Below are 24,889 nucleotides of genomic sequence, written 5' to 3' on the forward strand. Positions count from 1 at the left end.
CAGTCTCCTGTCAGAATCAAGGTCACAGCTGTCAGTGTTTACGAGATGGCTTTTAGACAGAAACAGTCCCGATCTGGGATATTTCTTAACCGCTCTTCCACTTCTGTTATGCTTCTCCTATTTTATCTGAGAGATTGATCAGTTGGGTCTATTCAGAGGTATTCATCAGGATCCTTCCACTACTAGCCGATTTGGCAGCGATGGTCCCCTGGATGTTGGTGTGTTTAGTCGACTGGCCGATTGTTTGGTCGATAGGCTGTTGGTCGACCATGATTTCTTTAGTTGAGCAGTAGCAAAAAATGTTTTTTTGATCATGGTGTACAAGACACCGGAGTTAGGAGACGAGAAAACAGCCCTTGCCGTAATTGTCTAAGAAAAATGATGAGAAAGGAAACCCCAACTTAATTTGGTCTGTAATCAATAGCCTACAGTAACTGTTAAATGTGCCTGGCTTTATATATCAGCCATACACAGTGCATTCGGAAAGTATTCAGACCACTTGAATTTTTACACATTTTGTTACTCTACAGCCTTATTCTAAAATTCATGAAATAAAAAATGTTCCTCATCACTCTACACACAATTCACCATAAGAACAAAGCGAAAACATATATATTTTTTGTTTGTTACAGAAATACCTTATTTGCATAAGTATTCAAACCCTTTGCTATGAGACTCGAAAATGAGCTCAATGAAAACAGGATTCACCTGATCATCATTGATTGGATTCCACCTGTGGTAAATTCAATAATTGGACATGATTTTCAGTGGCAGGGACAGGGAGACAAGTCAGGGTTGAGGGAAAGATTAACGGCCAAGTATAACGATCCTAAGCACACAGCCAAGACAACGCAGGAGTGGCTTCAAAATAGCTGTAAAGCGACGCTCCCCATCCAACCTGACAGAGCTTGAGAGGATCTGCAGAGAAGAATGGGAGAAACTCCCCAAATACATCTGTGCCGCCAAGCTTGTAGCATCATACCCAAGAAGACTCAAGGCTGTAATCACTGCCAAAGGTGCTTCAAAAAAGTACTGAGTAAAAGGTCTGAATACTCATGTAAATGTGATATTTGCAATAAATAAAAACAACTTTTGCTTTGTCATTATGGGGTATTGTATGTAGATTGTTGTTTGGGGGAAAACAATGATTTAATCTATTTTAGAATAAGGCTGTAACGTAACAAAATGTGGAAAAAGTCAAAGGGTCTGAATACTTTCCAAATGAACTGTATATCTACAGAAATAAGACAGATGCTGCTTCTGTTGCCTGTGAGTGTTTGTTTAATAACCTACTGATCACCAATCCTCAAGCAACCACAACATGTCAGATAAACAATTTCACAAATGTGGCTGTTTTTAATCTTTGCTATGCTGTAATAAAGGCTTTACACTTTTTTTGTTAGACCAGCCTCTCTGGTATTATTTATAATTTATTTTCTGTTGTTTACACTCTTCCAAATTGTCAGAAAAATTACATTTATAATAATAATCCTCCTTTTTCCTTGATGTCCTTCTTGTTATTATTACTATTATTATTATGATCATCATTATTATAATAATAAGTCATGTTATTATCATTAGTAGGCTTCGTATAGCAGCCTTGTATACCATCATCGAGCTATAAGCCTAAGAGCTCATCCTGTTTAGTCTTAGTAGCTTAACTAACTTAGGCCTATATTTCAATACTTTTATAGGCTACTGTATCAATCAATAATTTATTTGTTCATGTCATCACACAGCATAGGAGTCATTCATGATATGAAATGCAATCAAGCATTTTAGTTTTAAAATAAAAGAACAAAGCGACATTACATAATTAATGTAAACAATAAATAGGCCTAAACCTTTCCAATTTGAAAATTGCATTCACAAATGAATGCGACTGTTTTTAGTCTTTGCTGTAATAAAGGCTTTACAAAACAAAATTACAACAGACCCTCTGGTACGCTTATTTATTCAGTGTTGTTTACATTGTTCCAAACAGTCAGAAAAATGATGTTGTCATCTAATAGATACCGTTTGGCAAACATAATATGCATGTGGCACTTGCTCCTTAGCTTCTTTTTCTTGATCTCCAGTATTTTCCACAACTAGTCAAATGTATTCCAATCTTCAGACTTCCTCCTGAGCAACCAGTAAACATTCCCCCAATTCAAGTTTATTTGTCACGTTCTCTGCATCTGATTTGCTGTCACTTGTTACTGTGTTTAGAGTTGTGTATTAACCAATTTATTGATGTGATTATGATATGTTATAGGCCAGGTCCTATTGGTTACGTGCATGTGATGCGTACATCTGTTACGTAAAGAGAGCAACAGTTGAGGGAATAGGGAATGTTTTTCCTAAACCAATGAGAGATTTTGGTAACATAACTTTTCAGTCAGAAATGGATGTAATTATGATGCAGCTTCAGCAACACGAACAGCGTGATACACACTGTTGATGTTCTGTGGTGGTAGCTGCAGCAGGGAGGAGAAAGAGACAATAGGTGCTAGTCACACAGTCACTCACAGTTTTTTTTAACACGGCTCAGCAAGTCTGGGCCAGGCCCGGCATATTCAAATCAATTGCGGTCAAACTCCCTCTAGTCACGAGTGTGTCTTAATTATTGAATCAAACAGTTTGCTTAAAGCATCAGACAAGCTCAGTGCATATAGTTGATTTGATTAAAATACATAGGATGTGTCTAAAAATACACATTTTATAATATCAACAAATCGATTGGTTGAAAGAACAGATGATTCTTGGTCGACCAAGATTTTTTTTTGTCGGGGACAGCAGTAGTGTAGTGCTAACAGATCTATCTAACCCCTATACTTGGCCTTATCCTCTGTTTCAGAAATAACAGCACAGACCGAGTCGTGTGAGATCCGGCAGGACTGGAAGCCTTCGTTCCTCAGTAATGAGGAGTTCACCCAGTTGATGCTGGAGGTAAAATCAGCTTAGCACCACGTTAATCTCCTCTGATATTAAAAAAAGCCAAAGGACATCCTTCACTTGTACTGGAAGGAATACTGTATTTTGACATCCTGATGAACCTCTGTACGCCAGCACCAGCATTACCCATGATGCACCTCTGAAACAAATGTAGCACACAACAATTATAGTTGCTGGTATTAGAATAATATACTTTGTTTTCCTTCCACAGGCTTTAGACGGTTTCCTCATAGCACTAACTACAGATGGAAACATTATATATGTGTCCGACAGCGTGTCTTCACTCATTGCCCATTTACCGGTGAGTGAGAGTTAGGCTGATCTAGCTCGTAACAGCATTGTTCTTTGTAACTTAATATTCATGTACAGTGGGGAGAATAAGTATTTGATACACTGCCGATTTTGCAGGTTTTCCTACTTACAAAACATGTAGAGGTCTGTCATTTTTATAATGGGTACACTTCAACTGTGAGAGACAGAATCTAAAACAAAAATCCAGAAAATCACATTGTATGATTTTTAAGTAATTAATTTGCATTTTATTGCATGACATAAGTATTTGATCACCTACCAACCAGTAAGAATTCCGGCTCTCACAGACCTGTTAGACCTGTTTTTCTTTAAGAAGCCCTCCTGTTCTCCACTCATTACCTGTATTAACTGCACCTGTTTGAACTCGTTACCTGTATAAAAGACACCTGTCCACACACTCAATCAAACAGACTCCAACCTCTCCACAATGGCCAAGACCAGAGAGCTGTGTAAGGACATCAGGGATAAAATTGTAGACCTGCACAAGGCTGGGATGGGCTACAGCACAATAGGCAAGCAGCTTGGTGAGAAGGCAACAACTGTTGGCGCAATTATTAGAAGCCTCAGTCTGGGGCTCCATGCAAGATCTCACCTCGTGGTGCATCAATGATCACGAGGAAGGTGAGGGATCAGCCCAGAACTACACGGCAGGACCTGGTCAATGACCTGAAGAGAGCCGGGACCACAGTCTCAAAGAAAACCATTAGTAACACACTACGCCGTCATGGATTAAAATCATGCAGCGCACGCAAGGTCCCCCTGCTCAAGCATGTCCAGGCCTGTCTGAAGTTTGCCAATGACCATCTGAATGATCCAGAGGATGAATGGGAGAAGGTTATGTGGTCTGATGAGACAAAAATAGAGCTTTTTGGTCTAAACTCCACTCACCGTGTTTGGAGGAAGAAGAAGGATGAGTACAACCCCAAGAACACCATCCCAACCGTGAAGCATGGAGGTGGAAACATAATTCTTTGGGGATGCTTTTCTGCAAAGGGGACAGGACGACTGCACCGTATTGAGGGGAGGATGGATGGGGCCATGTATCGCGAGATCTTGAGCAACAACCTCCTTCCCTCAGTAAGAGCATTGAAGATGGGTCGTGGCTGGGTCTTCCAGCATGAAAACTAACCGAAACACACAGGCAGGGCAACTAAGGAGTGGCTCTGTAAGAAGCATCTCAAGGTCCTAGAGTGGCCTAGCCAGTCTCCAGACCTAAACCCAATAGAAAATCTTTGGAGGGAGCTGAAAGTCCGTATTGCCCAGCGACAGCCCCGAAACCTGAAGGATCTGGAGAAGGTCTGTATGGAGGAGTGGGACAAAATCCCTGCTGCAGTGTGTGCAAACCTGGTCAAGAACTACAGGAAACATATGATCTCTGTAATTGCAAACAAAGGTTTCTGTACCAAATATTAAGTTCTGCTTTTCTGATGTATCAAATACTTATGTCATGCAATAAAATGCAAATTAATTACTTAAAAATCATACAATGTGATTTTCTGGAATTTCATTTTAGATTCATTCCGTCTCTCACAGTTGAAGTGTACCTATGATAAAAATTACAGACCTCTACGTGCTTTGTAAGTTGGAAAACCTGCAAAATCGGCAGTGTATCAAATACTTGCTCTCCCCACTGTATATTAAAAGAGCTGCACAGTAAACAAGGATATAGATTAAATCTTGCAACCACCATGTTTCTGATTGTATCATGCGTTAAACGTTAGCTTCCAAGGCCTCCCGAGGAGCGCGATGGTCTAAGGCACTGCATCGCAGTACTAGAGGCGTTACTACAGATCCGGGTTCGATCCCGAGCTGTGTTGCAGCCAGCCGTGACCGTGAGACCCATGAGGCGGCGCACAATTAGCCCAGCGTCATCCGGGTTAGGCGAGGGTTTGGCCGGCTGGGATGTCCTTGTCCCATTGCTCTCTAGCGACTCCTTGTGGCGGCCGGGTGCATGAACGCTGACTTCGGTCGCCAGCTGTTCGGTGTTTCCTCCGACACATTGGTGCGGCTGGCATCCGGGTTAAGCAAACAGTGTGTCAAGATGCAAAGCGGCTTGGCGGGGTGGTATTTCGGAGGACGCACGGCTCTCGACCTTCGACTCTCCTGAGGCCATGCTGGAGTTGCAGCGATGGGACAAGACTGTAACTACCAATTAGGGAGAAAAAAGGGGTAAAAAAAGTACCCACAAAAAATTACTTTAGCTTCCAATTATGATCTAAATATACTTATTCAAATCAGTGTATACATTATTGCAATTGGGACACTAACTATGGTATGTAATACCGTATCTTATAATATGACTGTGATATGACATGTGCATGGACAATGATGGGCCATAGACACTGACGTTCCCACCTTTTATCCTTTTGTATCAGTCAGATATGGTGGACCAAAATATCTTGAACTTTCTCCCTGAGCGTGAGCATGGGGAGGTCTATAAGCTGCTATCATCCCACATGCTGATGACTGACCCCATCTCTGCTGACTTCCTAGACAGTGAGTATTTAGTCCTCCTCTTCACTCCCTCGGTACTGAACCCATATTTCCTCTACACTCCCTCAGTACTGAACCCATATTTCCTCTTCACTCCCTCAGTACTGAACCCATCTTTCCTTCTTAGTACTGAACCCATCTTTCCTCTTCACTCCCTCAGTACTGAACCCATCTTTCCTTCTTAGTACTGAACCCATCTTTCCTCTTCAATCCCTCAGTACTGAACCCATCTTTCTTTCTCAGTACTGAACCCATATTTCCTCTTCACTCCCTCAGTACTGAACCCATCTTTCCTCTTCACTCCCTCAGTACTGAACCCATATTTCCTCTTCACTCCCTCAGTACTGAACCCATCTTTCTTTCTCAGTACTGAACCCATATTTCCTCTTCACTCCCTCAGTACTGAACCCATCTTTCTTTCTCAGTACTGAACCCATATTTCCTCTTCAATCCCTCAGTACTGAACCCATCTTTGTTTCTCAGTACTGAACCCATATTTCCACTTCACTCCCTCAGTACTGATCCCATCTTTCCTTCTTAGTACTGAACCCATATTTCCTCTTCACTCCCTCAGTACTGAACCCATCTTTCCTTCTTAGTACTGAACCCATATTTCCTCTTCACTCCCTCAGTACTGAACCAATATTTCCTCTTCGCTCCAGCAGTACTGAACCCATCTTTCCTTCTTAGTACTGAACCCATCTTTCGTCTTTTCTACCTCAGTACTAATTCCATCTTTCTTTCTCAGTACTGAGCCCATCTTTCCTCTTCACTCTCTCAGTACTGAACCCATCTTTCCTCTTCACACCCTCAGTACTGAACTCATCTTTCCTTTTCACTCCCTCAATACTGAACCCATCTTTCCTCTTCACTCCCTCAGTACTGAACCAATCTTTCCTCTTTCTTTTCTCCCTCAGTACTGAACCAATATTTCCTCTATACTCCCTGAGTACTGAACCCATCTTTCCTTATTAGTACTGAACCCATCTTTCCTCTTCACTCCCTGAGTACTGAACCCATCTTTCCTCTTCACTCCCTCAGGTCAGAACCCATCTTTCCTTTTCACCCCCTCACTACTGAACCCATCTTTCCTTATGAGTACTGAACCCATCTTTCCTTTTCACCCCCTCACTACTGAACCCATCTTTCCTTTTCACCCCCTCACTACTGAACCCATCTTTCCTTATGAGTACTGAACCCATCTTTCCTTTTCACCCCCTCACTACTGAACCCATCTTTCCTTATGAGTACTGAACCCATCTTTCCTTTTCACCCCCTCACTACTGAACCCATCTTTCCTTATGAGTACTGAACCCATCTTTCCTTTTCACCCCCTCACTACCGAACCCATCTTTCCTCTTCACTCCCTCAGGTCTGAACCCATTTTTCCTTCTCAGTCAATCAGTACTGGGTCGATCTCCAGCTCTGGCATCACCAGGGATGCTTAGCTTAGGAGATGTCTGGATAGAGATGTCTGTGTATTTCACAATAGTGTTGTTTGATGAGACGTTTGAAATGTTTTTACCTATCTCCGAGTGTCTTGGACTCTTTTATAAAAAAAAAAATGTTTCACCTTTATTTAACCAGGTAGGCAAGTTGAGAACAAGTAAATACAACATAGTAAGTAAAACACTGGAATGGTAGATTTGCAGTGGAAGAATGTGCAAAGTATAAATAAAAATAATGGTGTGCAAAGGAGCAAAATAAATAAATAAATAAAATAAAATAAATACAGTAGGGAAAGAGGTAGTTGTTTGGGCCAAATTATAGGTGGGCATCACTCTTGGTGATGACACTAAGAATCCAAGTCATCTGTGCTGTATAATCAGACAGTCCATCACCATATTAATGAGATTTTACATAAATATTATGGGTGGCATTTAACCAACATTTACACTTTAATTATATTGTTGTTCATCCACAGGTCTAAACTAGGGTCACTGAATGAAAGTTAGTAATGCTTTGTTTTTCTTATTGGCATAATGTTGCAGAACAATTATTCATAAGCATTTGTACCAGCCTCCTATTTTGTCCTGTAGCCGTGCTTTGTTTTGCTTAATTTAATGCACTACAGCAATGAACAGGGCTGTGATGACCTTTTATTTCTTTTGATGTTGGCTATTTCACTTTTATGAGCGATATCCCCATGAATTATACATCAAACCACGCAGTGGCCCAACAGTCACACGCCACAGCCTTCAAAACAAACAGCGATTTTATGCCAGCATTGGGAAAAATTCTGTTTGACAAAGTGTTAAATCTCTCCTGTAGGCATTCATCCAGTTCTATTGTATTTACATGACTAATTCCTCTGTGTGTTAGGAATTCACACTCTACTGTACTGAACCTCACACCTCTGCTCTGCAGTCCTGATACTGAATTGACCGTGAATATAGGGCAGGTTGCAATGTTTGGTGCTGCCAGTTTATTGGATTGCTGGACACTGTGGTCCTATGATTAGTCCTTTAGCTAATAATAGTAGTTAGCCTAGCAGTGTGGTTAGGAGTTTTAATCACTGTAGCTTCAGTAATACTGTATCTAGGGCTCGAGACACTGAGCTTAATCCCATGCTACAATTGTTTTCTTCTGAGAAAGAGACTGATGTGGAATCATCTAGGTCTATGTTTAGAACTATAGGAATACAAAGCATAGAAAACTATTGTAGTGACTGGAATAATCATAATTTTCTCCTAGCCTCATTAACAGTCAATTCCTGCATTTATCTTTCATCTCCTTTCTTTTCTTAAAAAAAAATACTGCTTCTCCTGCTCAACACACAAATTGTTTTGGAAGTCAGCTATCTTCTTGGTTAATGTGCTACTATCATTCTGTTGAAGAATAGCTATGAGAATGTTTGTTGCGTTGAGTTGAGTGTTCATCACTAATACATACATTATGTGCACTGCACTCCCACCTGAGGACAAAGGAGCTCTCAGGTACTTATGAACGTCTAGCTACTCTTGGATAAGTGAACTCAGATACTTGACTCAGAGCTTATGGTACCACAGAGGAAGCATTTTACTTCATTTAATCCCGTTAGATATGTGTAATAATGGAGTGATGATATCATTCTTGGTTTAATAAGGAACCTTTTTTCCTTTGCACTTTAAATCCCAAATGTGTGTGTCATTCTATACAGATGTTTGCAAATGTATTAAAAATACAAATCTGAATTCTATCATTTACATAAGTATTCAGACCCTTAACTCAGTACTTTGTTGAACCAACTTTTGCAGCAACTACAGCCTCAAGTCTTCTTGGCTATGACTCTCCAAGCTTGGCACACCTGTATTTCTTCTCTGCAGATCCTCTCGAGTTCTGTCAGGTTGGATGGGGAGCGTCGCTGCCCAGCTATTTTCAGGTCTCTCCAGAGATGTTAGATCGGGTTCAAGTCCGGGCTCTGGCTGGAACACTCAAGGACATTCAGAGAATTGTCCCAAAGCCACTCCTTCGTTATCTTGGCTGTGTGCTTAGGGTTGTTGTCCTGTTGGAAGGTGAACTTTCGCCCCAGTGTGAGGTCCTGAGCACTCTGGAGAAGGTTTTCATCAAGGATCTCTCTGTACTTTGCTCCATTAAACTTTCCCTTGATCCTGACGAGTCTCTCAGTCCATGCCTCTGAAAAACCTCCCCACAGCATGATGCTGCCACCATGCTTCACCGTAGGGATGGTGCCAGATTACAACAGACGTGACGCTTGGCATTCAGACCAAAGAGTTAAATCTTGGCACCATCCCTACAGGGAAGCATGGTGGTGGCAGCATCATGCTGTGTGGATGTTTTTCAGCGCCTTTTTCAGTGCCTTTTGGCAAACTCCAAGCAGGCTGTTATGTGCCTTTTACTGAGGACTGGCTCCCGTCTAGACACTCTACCATAAAGGCCTGATTGGTGGAGTGCATCAGAGATGGTTGTCCTTCTGGAAGTTTCATCTCCACAGAGGAACTCTGGAGCTCTGTCAGGGTAACCATCGGGTTCTTGGTCACCTCCCTGACCAAGGCCCTTCTCCCCTGATTGCTTAGTTTTCCCGGGCGGCCAGCTCTAGGAAGTGTCTTGATAGTTCCAAACTTCTTCCATTTAAGAATGATGGAGGCCACCGTGTTCCCGGGGACCTTCAATGCTGCAGAAATTTGTTGGTACCCTTCCCTAGATCTGTGCCTCGACACAATCCTGTCTCAGAGCTCTACGGACAATTCCTTCGACCTCATGTCTTGGTTTTTGCTCTGACGAGCGCTGTCAACTGTGGGACCTTATATAGACAGGTGTGCGCCTTTCCAAATCATGTCCAGTCAATTGAATTTACCACAGGTGGACTCCAGTCAAGTTGTAGAAACACCTCAAGGATGATCAATGGAAACAGGATGCACCAGAGCTCAAGTTCAAGTCACATAGCAAAGGGTCTGAATACTTACAGTACCAGTCAAAAGTTTGGACACACCTACTCATTCAAGGGTTTTTCTTTATTTTTTGTGTTTTCTAAATTGTAGAATAATAGTGGAGACATCAAAACTATTAATTAGCACATATGGAATCATGTAGTAGCCAAAGGTGTTAATAACATATTTTATATTCTATATTATTTTAATATTATTCATATTCTTCAAAGTAGCCACCCTCTGCCTTGATGACAGCTTTGCACACTCTTGGCATTCTCTCAACCAGGTTTATGAGGAATGCTTTTCCAACAGTCTTGAAGGAGTTTCCACATATGCTGAGCACTTGTTGGCTGCTTTTCCTTCACTCTGCTGTCCAACACATCCCAAACTATCTCAATTGGGTTGAGGTCGGGTGATTTTGGAGGCCAGGTCATCTGATGCAGCACTCCATCACTCTCCTTCTTGGTCAAATAGCCCTTACACAGGCTGGAGGTGTTTTGGTTTGTTGTCCTGTTGAGAAGCACATGAAAGTCCCATTAAGTGCAAACCAGATGGGATGGTGTATCGCTGCAGAATGCTGTGGTAGCCATGCTGGTTAAGTGTGACTTGAATTGTAAATAAATCACTGACAGTGTCACCAGCAAAGCACCCCAAACTATCACACCTTCTCCTCCATGCTTCACAGTGGCAACCACACATGCGGAGATAATCGGTTCATCTACTTTGCGTCTCACAAAGACACGGCGTTTGGAATCTAAAATCTCAAATTTGGACTCATCAGAGGACAGATTTACATCAGTCTAATGTCCATTGCTCGTGTTTCTTGGCCCGAGCAAGTCTCTTCTTATTATTGGTGTCCTTTAGTAGTGGTTTCTCTGCAGCAATTCGATCATGAAGGCCTGATTCACGCAGTCTCCTCTGAACAGTTGATATTGAGATGTGTCTGTTACTTGAACTCTGTGAAACATTTATTTGGGCTACAATCTGAGGTGCAGTTTACTCTAATGAACTTATCCTCTGCAGCAGAGGTAACTCTGCGTCTTCCTTTCCTGTGGCGGTCCTCATGAGATCCAGTTTCATCATAGCACTTGATGGTTCTTGCGACTGCACTTGAAGAAACGTTCAAAGTTCTTGAAATGTTCCGTATTGACTGACCTTCATGTGTTAAGGTAATGATGGACTGTCATTTTTCTTTGCTTATTTGAGCTGTTCTTGCCATAATATGGACTTAACTCTATTTGGTGAAGTACCATCTCTGTATACCACCCCTACCTTGTCTCAACACAACTAATTGGCTCAAACACATTAAGAAGGAAAGAAATTCCACAAATTAACTTTTAACAAGGCACACCTGTTCATTTTCATCCATTCCAGGTGACTACCTCATGAAGCTGGTTGAGAGAATACTAAGTGTGTGCAAAGCTGTCATCAAGGCAAAGGGGGGCTACTTTGAAGAATCTCAAATATAAAATATTTTGATTTGTTTAACACTTTTTTGGTTACTACATGATTCCATATGTGTTATTTCATAGTTTTGATGTCTACACTATTATTCTACAATGTAGAAAATAGGAAAATATTAAGAAAAACCATTAAATGAGTAGGTGTGTACAAACTTTTGACTGGTACTGTATGTAAATAATATATTTAATAAAAATAAAAATAAGATACATTTGCAAAAATTTCTTTAAAAAAAACAGCTTTCATTTTGATATTATGGGTTATTGTGGGTAAATTGATGACGACAATTTCTTAATAAATCCATTTTAGATTAATACTGTAACGTAACAAAATGTGGAAAAAGGGAAGGGGTCTGAATACTTTCCGAATGCACTGTATATCTCAGTTTGAATGGCACAGGGCCACTGGTATTCCCAGCCTCCTGACAATGCCACAATGCTCTATTTTTAGTGTAATGAAGAGCCACACATTGGCTTTGGAGGATTAGTAGAACATTAACACAGTGAGTCCCCTCAGTGTGTACAGTATGTCTGAGCTAGTGTTCTGACATAAGTCTGCGGAGGCATTCTCTTCCGCAAAGGTAACCCGTTTATACGGAGCCATGGATTCTGTAGAAAATGGGATGACTGTATTCAGACATTCTGTGTGACTGTGACATTGTGTCTGATTGAGGAGTATTTAGAACATCATCAGTGCACAGTTTTAGTGTGTCGATGGCTCAGTGACATACTCCCCCTCTTCCTCTCCCACCACTGGTCCCATTCCCCTGCCAAGTGAAGCCTCGTCTGTAGGAACAACACTGCTGAGCCATCCCATGACAACTGAGACAAACTATGCTGGGTTCAATGCCATTTACTGGGAGCTGTGTGCTGATTTCCAGCCATGAGAGAAAAGCCAAAATGTCTGAGCTGTCAGTGGTTGTTAGGAGCAGAAGTTGTAATGGCAAAATAATTATTGTCATCATTCTTTTCTCTGAGTTTTATCCAAGGCTCTTACATAAAATTTCAACCTATTTGAAACGAGTTTATCATGTTGCACCATGAAGACTTCAAGATGATTTATATGAAAAAGAAGTGCCAATAGAGTATGTGTAAATACACACTGAAAATGGGTTATTCGCTTTGTCAGTCAATTATTTTTCTTACTTTATTTTTCTTCATGATGATGGAAAAAGCATTGTGTTTTGTTGAGGACACTGCAGCTAACTTCCATTTGGTATTATTTTTTACAGGTAAGACACACATTGAGTTCTGCTGTCATTTAGCCAGAGGAAACATCGACCCAAAGGAACCCCCTACATATGAGTACGTGAAATTTGTAGGAGATTTCAAGTTTCATAACAATGGTGAGTGTTCTGTTATTCTACCCTGAGCTCACTTGACATTTTAAAGTTGTGCAATACTTTGCAATGTTTTAGTTCCCAAATTTTTGTTTCCTTGACATACTCTCATAACAGAAATGACTTTCCCTTTCAACTGCCAGAACTATTGTTCTATGATCATGTGTATTTTATGTGCCATTACATCTACAACTACTGACCGAGCTTCAACCTGATGAATGGACAGTAAACCATCTAGTTATATTAATAAGGCCAAATTCTGCATTCTATTGAATATTCGAATGGAGATGTTATGTCATAAAAACTTACTTGAAACATAAAACAGACAGAAAATCAAACAGGTTATAGAACCGTTTCAGAACTGCATATCTCATTGTTGATCACTATTCAAATACCTGGCTAAATGACTGGAAAATTAGACTTATGAGGAAATGTTTCCCTCTCGTCTGAAATTATGCTTCGGACTTTTGGATATTTCCATACTTTTTAAAGTTTTGGACTTCCAGTCGTTTGAATGGCCTAATGACGTAGTAAGGTCATCAGAGTGTGGTGAGATGGAAAGGCAGAGTGTGGTGAGATGGAAAGGCAGAGTGTGGTGAGATGGAAAGGCAGAGTGTGGTGAGATGGAAAGGCAGAGTGTGGTGAGATGGAAAGGCAGAGTGTGGTGAGATGGAAAGGCAGAGTGTGGTGAGATGGAAAGGCAGAGTGTGGTGAGATGGAAAGGCAGAGTGTGATGAGATGGAAAGGCAGAGTGTGATGAGATGGAAAGGCAGAGTGTGGTGAGATGGAAAGGCAGAGTGTGATGAGATGGAAAGGCAGAGTGTGGTGAGATGGAAAGGCAGAGTGTGATGAGATGGAAAGGCAGAGTGTGGTGAGATGGAAAGGCAGAGTGTGATGAGATGGAAAGGCAGAGTGTGATGAGATGGAAAGGCAGAGTGTGGTGAGATGGAAAGGCAGAGTGTGATGAGATGGAAAGGCAGAGTGTGGTGAGATGGAAAGGCAGAGTGTGATGAGATGGAAAGGCAGAGTGTGGTGAGATGGAAAGGCAGAGTGTGATGAGATGGAAAGGCAGAGTGTGGTGAGATGGAAAGGCAGAGTGTGGTGAGATGGAAAGGCAGAGTGTGATGAGATGGAAAGGCAGAGTGTGATGAGATGGAAAGGCAGAGTGTGATGAGATGGAAAGGCAGAGTGTGGTGAGATGGAAAGGCAGAGTGTGGTGAGATGGAAAGGCAGAGTGTGGTGAGATGGAAAGGCAGAGTGTGATGAGATGGAAAGGCAGAGTGTGGTGAGATGGAAAGGCAGAGTGTGACGAGATGGAAAGGCAGAGTGTGGTGAGATGGAAAGGCAGAGTGTGGTGAGATGGAAAGGCAGAGTGTGGTGAGATGGAAAGACAGAGTGTGGTGAGATTGAACGGTTATGTAAAGTTATTTGGCACTCGTAGAATAACTCCAGTCACTGCTAATCAAAGATTTATTGCCTGATTTGCCATTACCCCCAAACCTCAGCTGGGGATCACTACCACAGTCTTCAGGGGCCACAGTCCTGCTGATTTTCCTTTCTCAAATGAGTGTGTGATTAAAGGGCAAAATCCCCAGCACACACTCCTCTTGTAACAGATATACCTGTTTGGGGTTCATGATAATCACTCCTCGTGTCTATACTATACTGTTGTAATGCACCAAATGAATTGTTGCTGTGTATTTATATTTGCTATGCCTACATTCATCCTCTGGGGAGGTATTGAGTGACTGTTTCTGTTGTTTGACTCAGTGCCTACTTCCTCTTGTAACGGGTTTGAGTTGACATTACCAAGAACCCTGCAGTCATCACTGGAAGAGCAGGTCTGCCTTGTTGCCACTGTACGATTAGTCACTCCGCAGTTTTTAAAGGTAAGATCGTGTTTCTTTTGCTAAATCTTTGCTGATTCCATTTGAGAACATACAGATGTTTTATATTACCTGGTAAAGAGGAAGAAGAAAATAATACATTTTGAAAAGCCATTTTATTTTTATTTTTTTTAATTTCACCTTTATTTATCCAGGTAGGCTAGTTGAGAACAAGTTCTCATTTACAACTGTGACCTGGCCAAGATAAAGCAAAGCAGTGCGACACAAACAACAACACAGAGTTACACATGGAATAAACAAGCGTACAGTCAATAACACAATAGAGAGAAAAAAGAAAGTCTATATACAGTGTGTGCAAATGGCGTGAGGAGGTAAGGCAATAAATAGGCCATAGTAGCGAAGTAATAACAATTTAGCAAATTAACACTGGAGTGATAGATAAGCAGATGGTGATGTGCAAGTAGAAATACTGGTGTGCAAAAGAGCAGAAAAGTAAATAAAAACAATATGGGGATGAGGTAGGTAGATTGGGTGGGCTATTTACAGATGGACAATGTACAGCTGCAGTGATCAGATAGCTGATGTTTAAAGTTAGTGAGGGAAATATACGTCTCCAGCTTCCGCGATTTTTGCAATTCATTCCAGTCATTGGCAGCAGAGAACTGGAAGGAAAGGCGGCCAAAGTAGGTGTTGGCTTTGGGGATGACCAGTGAGATATACCTGCTGGAGTGCGTGCTACGGGTGGGTGTTGTTATCGTGACCAATGAGCTGAGATAAGGCGGAGCTTTACCTAGCATAGACGTATAGATGACGTGGAACCAGTGGGTCTGGCGACGAATATGTAGCGAGGGCCAGCCGACTAGAGAATACAGGTTACAGTGGTGGGTGGTATAAGGGGCTTTGGTGACAAAATGGATGGCACTGTGATAGACTGCATTTAGTTTGCTGACTAGAGTATTGGAAGCTATTTTGTAAATGACATCGCCGAAGTCAAAGATCGGTAGGATAGTCCGTTTTACGAGGGTATGTTTGGCGGCGTGAGTGAGTGAAGGAGGCTTTGTTACGAAATAGGAAGCCGATTCTAGATTTAATTTTGGATTTGATATGTTTAATATGAGTCTGGAAGGAGAGTTTACAGTCTAGCCAGACACCTAGGTATTTGTAGTTGTCCACATATTCTAATTCAGAACCGTCCAGAGTAGTGATGCTAGCTGGGCGGGCGGGTGTGGGCAGAAAAAAGTTGAAAAGCATGCATTTGGTTTTACTAGCGTTTAAGAGCAATTGGAGGCCACGGAAGGAGTGTTGTATGGCATTGAAGCTCGCTTGGAGGTTAGTTAACAGTGTCCAAAGAATGGCCAGATGTATACAGAATGGTGTCGTCTGCGTAGAGGTGGATCAGGGAATCACCCGCAGCAAGAGCGACATCGTTGATATATACAGAGAAAAGAGTCGGCCCGATAATTGAACCCTGTGGTATCCCTATAGAGACTGCCAGAGGTCCGGACAACAGGCCCTCTGATTTGACACACTGAACTCTGACTGAGAAGTAGTTGGTGAACCAGGTGAGGCAGTCATTTGAGAAACCAAGGCTGAGTCTGCCGATAAGAATGAGGTGATTGACAGAGTCGAAAGCCTTGGCCAGGTCAATGAAGATGGCTGCACAGTACTGTCTTTTATCGATGGCGGTTATGATTACGTTTAGTACCTTGAGCATGGCTGAGGTGTACCCATGACCAGCTCGAAAACCGGATTGCACAGCGAAGAAGGTACGGTGGGATTTGAAATGAATCTGGCATTGTAGTGGAGAAAACAGTCAGATACTGGCAGGCTGGCAAGTATTATCCAGGCTAAAAAAAACAGCGGGTGTCTGTGCAGAAGGTAAAGGCAACTAGCAGTGGCTAACAATGACTAAATAGCTAGTAGCTAATTAGCTGGTTAGCTTCTGATGGAGGTTCTGGCTATAAGGTCTAAAAAATAGCGGATCCGTGTCACATTGGGTGAGGCGGGTTACTGGAAGGTATATTGAATTTAAAAATGGAAAATATATTTAAAATATATTGAAATATATATACAAAAAATACGAAAAATACAAAAAGTAAACGAGAGGACGACAAACCACGTCTGCACTGCTACGCCATCTTGGAATGACAAGACGTAAGGCCTGGTTGGGTTGCATGTTTCACTTGCAATTGGAAAATATATATATTTTTTTTTTACCAGACCTTGGAATAATTGTACTTTTTTGGTTAAAAAAAATTGTTGTTCACATAGTTGCTCTTTTGATGATCCATCACGTGACATACATTGCACCCCTCCCCCCTTTTTCCCTCAGAACAGCCTCAATTCTTTGGGGCATGGACTCTACAAGGTGTCGAAAGCATTCCACAGGCATGCTGGCCCATGTTGACCCCAATGCTTCCCATAGTTGTCCTTTGGGTGGTAGACCAGTCTTGATACACACGGGAAACTGTTAAGCGTGAAAACCCCAGCAGCGTTGCACTTCTTGACACAAACCGGTGCTCCTGGCACCTACTACCATACACCATTCAAAGGCACTTAATTATTTTGTCCTGCCCATTCACCCTCTGAAAGGCACACACACAATCCATGTCTCAATTGTCTCAATGCCTATTCCCTTCATATACACTGATTTGAAGTGGATTTAACAAGTGAAATCATTAAGGGATCATAGCTTTCACCTCAATTTACCTGGTCAGTCTATGTCATGAAAAGAGAAGGTGTTCAAAATAAAATACATCTATTTACGATGACATTTTTATTTAAAAAATGTATGTGAAAGTTCTATCTGCGCAGCAACTTTGAACTTGATTTTATAAGGTTCTATCTCAATCCAATCACACATTACTGAGTTTCCAATCAAACATATTTGCGTGTAAGGGGATGCATTGAGTCATGAAAGAGGAAGACATCACAAAACAGTTCTGAGATCTGGGACTTGAATAATACTCCATATCTCAGAACTATACATTTAGTAGATTAGTGCTGAGCGATTAATGCTTTTTGAGGTCAGTTCGATTATTAAAAAAGGTTTTCGGTTTCGATAATTGTTTTAGACATTAAATGGACTATGCTTTACGTGGGTTGAATGATGTAACAACACTGAGTAAAACAATTCATATAAGTCCCATGATGGTAATGACTGCCCAATACGGCTTATCAGAGGTGTGACCAAGTCACTATTATTCGAGTCACAAGCAAGTCTCAAGTCACAAGGTCTGAGTCTCAAGTCGAGTCCCAAGTAGAACGGGTCAAGACTCGAGTCAAGTCCAAGTCGTGCATTCTAAGAGCAAGTCAAGTCGAGTCACAAGTTTTCAAGCAAAGTCTCAAGTCAAGTAACAAAAAACTCTATACATGCAACGACTTGTTCAACTACAAATCTCTGTCTATTTATTGAGGCCACCAGACAGCACTTTTCATTATTTTGATTAGCATTTGTAAGTGTAAAATAGGGACATGTAGCAGTCGTAAGGGAAAACAAGACAGGTTGACGTGCTCAGAGTGTACATTTATTTACAGGTCTTGGTAATCCAATGGTGAAAGCGCCAGATCATACAAAATATACATGTAGATTTACCAAATATACACAGGCATTAGCCCAAAAGAAATAGCCTCTGTATCAGGCTTAACCTGTCCTATCTGAACTGACACAGATAGAGGGCAAGACTATACAGCCTCCTTTTGAGAAAGTAAATCTGTCTAACAGGAGCTCAAACAGGTAGGCAGGCCTACATAATAAGCACTTGGCCCCCAGGAACATACAATTATCAAATTGGCAATTAAAACCAATAAAACTGGTTCTACAATTTAAAGGAAAATTCCACATCCATTGTTACATTTGTATTAATCCGACTTAATGATTATTAATGATATTTCAACACTGTGCATACATTGAACAGTTATTTTATCTTGTTCAACGTTCTGACTCCAGAGCGTGGAGCGCAGGCCACGTAGCCTATTTCTATGCACACTGAGGCGCTTGGGCAGATATTACGCACAACCAGAATGACAGACACACAGAACCCCGACATAACTCAAGCGATATGAACAAAGGAAACCATACATTTAATTAAATAAACAGTACTTCTACCTCATGAGTCTTGCGAATGCTCGTAGCACACGCTCCAGCAGGTATATCTCACTGGTCACCCCCAAAGCCAATTCCTCCTTTGGTCGCCTTTCCTTCCAGTTCTCTGCTGCCACTGACTGGAATGAACTGCAAAAATCACTGAAGCTGGAGATTCCCATCTCCCTCACTAGCTTAAAGAACCAGCTGTCAGAGCAGCTCACAGATTACTGCACCTGCTCATAGCCCATCTGTATACAGCCCATCTATCTACCTCATTCCCATACTGTATTTATTTATTTTCGCTCCTTTTGCACCACAATATCTCTACTTGCACATCCATCTTTTGCACTTCTACCATTCCAGTGTTTAATTGCCATATTGTAATTACTTCGCCACCATGGCCTATTTATTGCCTTACCTCCCTTATTTGACCTTATTTGCACTCACTGTATATAGACTTTGTTTTCTTTTTTTCTACTTATTATTGACTGTATGTTTTGTTTATTCCATGTGTCTCTGTGTTGTTGTATGTGTCGAACTGCTATGCTTTATCTTGGCCAGGTCGCAGTTGCAAATGAGAACTTGTTCTCAACTAGCTTACCTGGTTAAATAAAGGTGAAATAAAAATAAAAATAAAATAATTAATGTTTGGCTAAATGCAAATTTATCGTAGGCCTGTCAAACATGTAACAGAAATATCTAAGTGTTGCAAAAAAAACGTATGGGGATGGAATGATGAAACGCTAGCAATGATTTGAATATAGATATACCACATAGGGCCTATGAATTTAAACATATGAAAGCAAGAGAAAACATTTCAACAAGAGAAAATAATCACTTTCCACTGGCTGGAGTTTGGAGAGTGCAAGTGAAGAGCAGTGCCTATGGTAATAATTCATTTTAAACCAATTCCAAATGCAAGTTTCATAAGCAAATGATCCATTTCAAGCAATTGTTAGATACAAAAATACCAGTAGGCCTTTGCTAGTATTTGTTGCCCCTCTGCTGATGAGCTTGTAAAGTAAACAGTTCATATTTTTGATCACCAACATTGTTTTGAGCTGCATATTTAACTATTATGGCAATACTCTCTTCTCATAATTTGACGTTTGTGCTGCACCCAATCCTATAGCTGTATAGCAAATCACCAATATGTTTGCTTATTCACCACCTGAGCTGTGTTGATTGACAGTTTGACAGTATGGTGATTTTGAACCAGTTACAGAGTTTAATGTAGGAGATACCTGAGGATGGATCAGCAACATTGTAGTTACTCCACAATACTAACATAAATGACAGAGTGAAAAGAAGGAAGCCTGTACAGAAAAAATATATTCCAAAACATGCATCCTGTTTGCAATAACTCACTAAAGTAAGACTGCAAAAAAATGTGGCAAAATAAATAACTTTTTGTCCTGAATACAAAGCATTATCTTTGGGGCACATCCACTTGAGTTGCTTACTAAGACAACATTGAATGTTCCTGAGTGGTCTAGTTACATTTTTAAAAACTTAAATCGACTTGAAAATCTATGGCAAGACTTGAAAATGGCTGTCTAGCAATGATCAACATTATTTGACAGAGCAAATTTTGTGCAATCCAGGTGTGCAAAGCTCAGAGACTCACTCAGAAAGACTCACAGCTGTAATCACTGCCTAAGGTGTTAACATGTATAGACTCAGGGGGTTGAATACTTTTCTAATCCAGATATATTAGTGTTTTTCTTTATTATTATTATATATTTTTTCTAACTTTGACATTACAGAGTATTTTGTGTAAACGGTTGACAGAAAATGTAAATTAAATCCATTTTAATCCCACTTTGTAACAAAATAAAAATGTGGGAAAAGTCAAGGGGTGTGAATACTTTTTGAAATCACTGTAGGGTAGTTGTCATTTCATTGAACTATTGTTTTAAAGTCAAAATCAAATCACATTTTATTGGTCACATACACATATTTAGAAGATGTTATTGGTCACATACACATATTTAGAAGATGTTATTGGTCACATACACATATTTAGAAGATGTTATTGGTCACATACACATATTTAGCAGATGTTATTGGTCACATACACATATTTAGAAGATGTTATTGGTCACATACACATATTTAGCAGATGTTATTGGTCACATACGCATATTTAGCAGATGTTATTGGTCACATACACATATTTAGAAGATGTTATTGGTCACATACACATATTTAGAAGATGTTATTGGTCACATACACATATTTAGAAGATGTTATTGGTCACATACACATATTTAGCAGATTTTACAGCAGGTGTAGCAAAATGCTTGTGTTCCTAGCTCCAACAGTACAGTAATATCTAAAAATTCACAACAATACACACAAATCTAAAAGTAAAATAGAAAGAAATATATAAATATATAAATATTAGGCTGAGCAATGTCAGAGTGGCATTACAGTATATACATATGAAATGAGTAAAGCAGTATGTAGTGTTCCATTATTAAATTGACCAGTGAGTCCATGTCTATGTACATAGGGCAGCAGCCTCTAAGGTGCAGGGTTGAGTAACTGTGTGGTAGCCGGCTAGTGATGGCTATTTAACAGTCTGATGGCCTTGAGATAGAAGCTGTTCTTAGCTTTGATGCAAGGACAAGTGTTTGGTGGTTATGAATTCATGTTGAATTCATGTTGAATATGAAATGATGTATTACATCATGTGGTTTGAAGGAAGGAAGGTTATTCTCTTCATTTAATCATTAAATGGCTTTACTTTTCTATTAACGTTGAAATAATCATATCATTAAGTGCCAGAAAGAACCTTTTTACACAACACGGATCCACTTTTGAGACTTACAAGGTTACAATTACAACACCCCCCTAAAAAAAAACGAATTTACAAAAGTCTCAGGATTTTGATACTCTGCACTTTAAGTACCTCTATGGTGAGGGACTTGATTAGTTATGAATGAGGAATTCACTACAAAGCAGTTCTGAGATATGACGTGAAAACGTATAACTCAGATCTAGACTTTTCGTAGACCTTATAATTACATGGTCACCAATAGGTTTTTGGGGGGGATTTAAGGATTGGTTCTCTAGTGCCTTAAATTGTATTTTTGTTACTTTTACCAGGATTTGTGTAATGTGGAAGATCCCTGTGATGAATTCACATCCAGACACAGCCTTGAATGGAAGTTCCTGTTCTTAGATCACAGGTAAGAGGAGCAAAGAAAACTGTACATTTTGTCCTCCATCTGTTATCAGTCTTTAATTGAGTAGCTTCATATCCTGATGGAAAGCCACACTGTCATCGGTGCCCATCAACTGGCATCCTCTGGGCTGCACATCTTTGGTGCTACAGTAACATATATATTTAAGAGGACAACTGCTGTTCTCTCCTGTCTCTATCTTGGCATTAACATGACATTGTTGTTTGTAAACTCTGTCTACTGGCGTGTCATACTGCCCCGCTGTTTCCCTTGGTTATGTTCCATCTGATTGGCTTTGGGTGAACAGGCTCAGTGTTCAGCAGACTGCTGGTGCTAGTGGCGTGACTGACTGATTGTGCTAGTTTCCACTGTGTGGCCTGGCGTCCTCACTAAGTAAGGCATTTAGACCTGCTGCCCTGCCCTGGATAGTGAGAGTGAGACACAAGATTAGTCTGCAATGTCACAGGTGATAAAGGACCAATGAGAAACAGCCCAGACTGCAACATTCTATCATTCATGACACCACCAATGCAGTATCAAATCAAATCCCTTAGTACCTGCTAATCAAAGACCCTTGAGAATTCAGAGCAGGGAGGATGGCAACCTCCCCGAGATTATTAGATAACTGTAAAGAAGGTAAAACCAAGGGAGGAAATTGTACGTCCTGTGCTCTGCTGAGCTATAATTGGACATTCACAGCTCCTTGCCAAACTGCTGTGCTCTGCGCTGGGTCTCAAGAATGGCTCCCTCTATAATGTGACCTGCATGCCATTCTGAATTTGGCTTATGGGGGCCTAGGCTAAGTGGATTTAACTGAGCATTGATGAATGAAATGCACCAAGTGAGCCAATATCACGTCATAATCATAGCTGTGATTATACGACATTGCCATGTTTACGCATTTTTTAGGCATTCGCAACATCGCACTCGCTCAGCCCTATCCTATTTAGAGTGGTGATATTTTGTCAATGTGTCATAACTGTATGGATCATATGAAGTTATATTGCCCTGTGTGCTTGAGGCAGTACAAACGTAGGTTTATTAATCATAATGTTCATGCATTTTTCAATTTACTTGTCAAGGTAATTATGGCATTATCAATCAAGTTATTCTCTCAAGGCTGCAAAATAGTACATTCCAACAAAATAAATACTTAAATGTCACAGTTTAACCAGTCTGTTGTTATTATAAAACATAGCTGCCTAATATCTTGGTTATTCTCTCTTTCCAGAGCTTCACCAATCATCGGCTACTTGCCCTTTGAGGTTCTTGGGACTTCTGGCTATGATTACTATCATGTGGATGACTTGGAGCTTATAGCGCGGTGTCATAAGCAATGTAAGCAACTCTCTCCTCTACCTCTTTCATCCCTCTCTCCCTCTCTCCCGCTCTCCCTCACTACCACAGGATCCCGGCAGCCATTTCAAAGAAAGAGGTCATCCCACTGTAGTTACATTTCTATTTCCACTTCACCAATGTGCATAAAAAGCCCAGACTTCTGAGACTGCTTAGAGCTTGCTACTCCTGATGTTTTAGGATTTTGGGAACAAGGGCAGTGTAGTGATTTGTGTATGTCTGACTGCTCTGTTGAAAATGTCCCTGTGTTGTCTTCACAGTAATGCAGTTTGGGAAGGGTAAATCCTGCTACTATCGGTTTCTGACCAAGGGTCAGCAGTGGATCTGGCTCCAGACACACTACTACATTACATACCACCAGTGGAACTCCAAGCCAGAGTTCATAGTGTGCACTCACACAGTCGTCAGGTAAACCTAATTCCTCTGTCTCTCTCTGTCATGTTTGGTCAAATACTGTATACTCTGATGCTGCCCCTGAACAGGCAGTTAACCCACTGTTCCTAGGCCGTCACTGAAAATAAGAATTTGTTCTTAACTGACTTGCCTAGTCAAATAAAGGTAAAAAAATACAAATACAAATTAGATATTGTAAATTGAGGATGAATATCTGAACGTCTTGAAGAAAGATCTGGCCTTAATGGCCATGTACTCTTATAGTCTCCACCCAGCACAGCCAGAAGAGGACTGGCCACCCCTCAGTGCCTGGTTCCTCCCTAGGTTACTTCCTAGGTTCCAACCATTCTGGAGAGTTTTTCCTAGCCACTGTGCTTCTGCATCTGCATTGCTTGCTCTTTGGAGCTTTAGACTGGGTAGATGTAAAAAGTGCTTTATAAAACAAATTTGATTGATTGTTGATGGAAAAGCTAGGCTTATGGGCAAATCATTTGACATTTGATCTGTCTTTCTATCACACTCTGTCACGGACTTGAAGTTACGCAGAGGTGAGAGCGGAGAGGAGGAGAGAGTTTGGCTTGGAGGAGACGTCACCTGAGATGGCCACTTCGTCCTCCATAAAGGTATGAAGAAGAGTCACTAGGATCAATTATAAATAATGAATCATAAAGAATGTTACAATAACATCCAGTATTCAAGTTTCTCAATAAACAGCCATTTTACCACGTTCAATCATGTACATTACAATCATGTACAGTAGTGCTCTACTTCCCAATCCTGTGTCAGTGTTCAGAGCTAAGTGGGATGGTGAAATGCCATGCAAATACAGAGCTTTCAAGTGTCAGGCATTGTTGTGTGTATTCGGAGTGGGTAAAAGCTAATATGTCCCAGATCTTATTGGCGCTGTCAGTACTTGATACTCCTCTGTCTATCCTGTGTGTTCCAGGCTCAGGAGGTGTACCTGGACATCTGTCCCAATCTGGACCCTCCCGGACAGGACAGGATGAGCGGGGCATGCTCAGTGTCCTCCCACAGCTCCCGGAAATCCTCCCACACAGCCCTGTCCGACTCGGCATGTGAGTCCCTCTGTTGCTCTCTTTGTCCAG

The 24,889-nt window shown here is 40.9% G+C and overlaps 1 protein-coding gene across 2 annotated transcripts in view; it reads left to right on the plus strand.

The window, feature by feature from the left end:
- Positions 1–24,889, plus strand: part of npas2 (neuronal PAS domain protein 2) — a 51,098-nt gene that overhangs the window by 11,060 nt on the left and 15,149 nt on the right. For both annotated transcript variants that reach the window (XM_020485218.2, XM_031826510.1), the window contains exons 5-14: positions 2,840–2,931; positions 3,149–3,238; positions 5,625–5,745; positions 12,805–12,918; positions 14,683–14,801; positions 21,958–22,040; positions 23,266–23,372; positions 23,651–23,798; positions 24,322–24,406; positions 24,730–24,859. In XM_020485218.2, coding sequence (XP_020340807.1) covers positions 2,840–2,931; positions 3,149–3,238; positions 5,625–5,745; positions 12,805–12,918; positions 14,683–14,801; positions 21,958–22,040; positions 23,266–23,372; positions 23,651–23,798; positions 24,322–24,406; positions 24,730–24,859 — 1,089 coding nt within the window. The remainder of the gene's footprint in view (positions 1–2,839; positions 2,932–3,148; positions 3,239–5,624; positions 5,746–12,804; positions 12,919–14,682; positions 14,802–21,957; positions 22,041–23,265; positions 23,373–23,650; positions 23,799–24,321; positions 24,407–24,729; positions 24,860–24,889) is intronic.

The sequence above is a fragment of the Oncorhynchus kisutch genome, linkage group LG6 (assembly GCF_002021735.2).
Source record: "Oncorhynchus kisutch isolate 150728-3 linkage group LG6, Okis_V2, whole genome shotgun sequence".
NCBI classification, from domain to species: domain Eukaryota; kingdom Metazoa; phylum Chordata; class Actinopteri; order Salmoniformes; family Salmonidae; genus Oncorhynchus; species Oncorhynchus kisutch.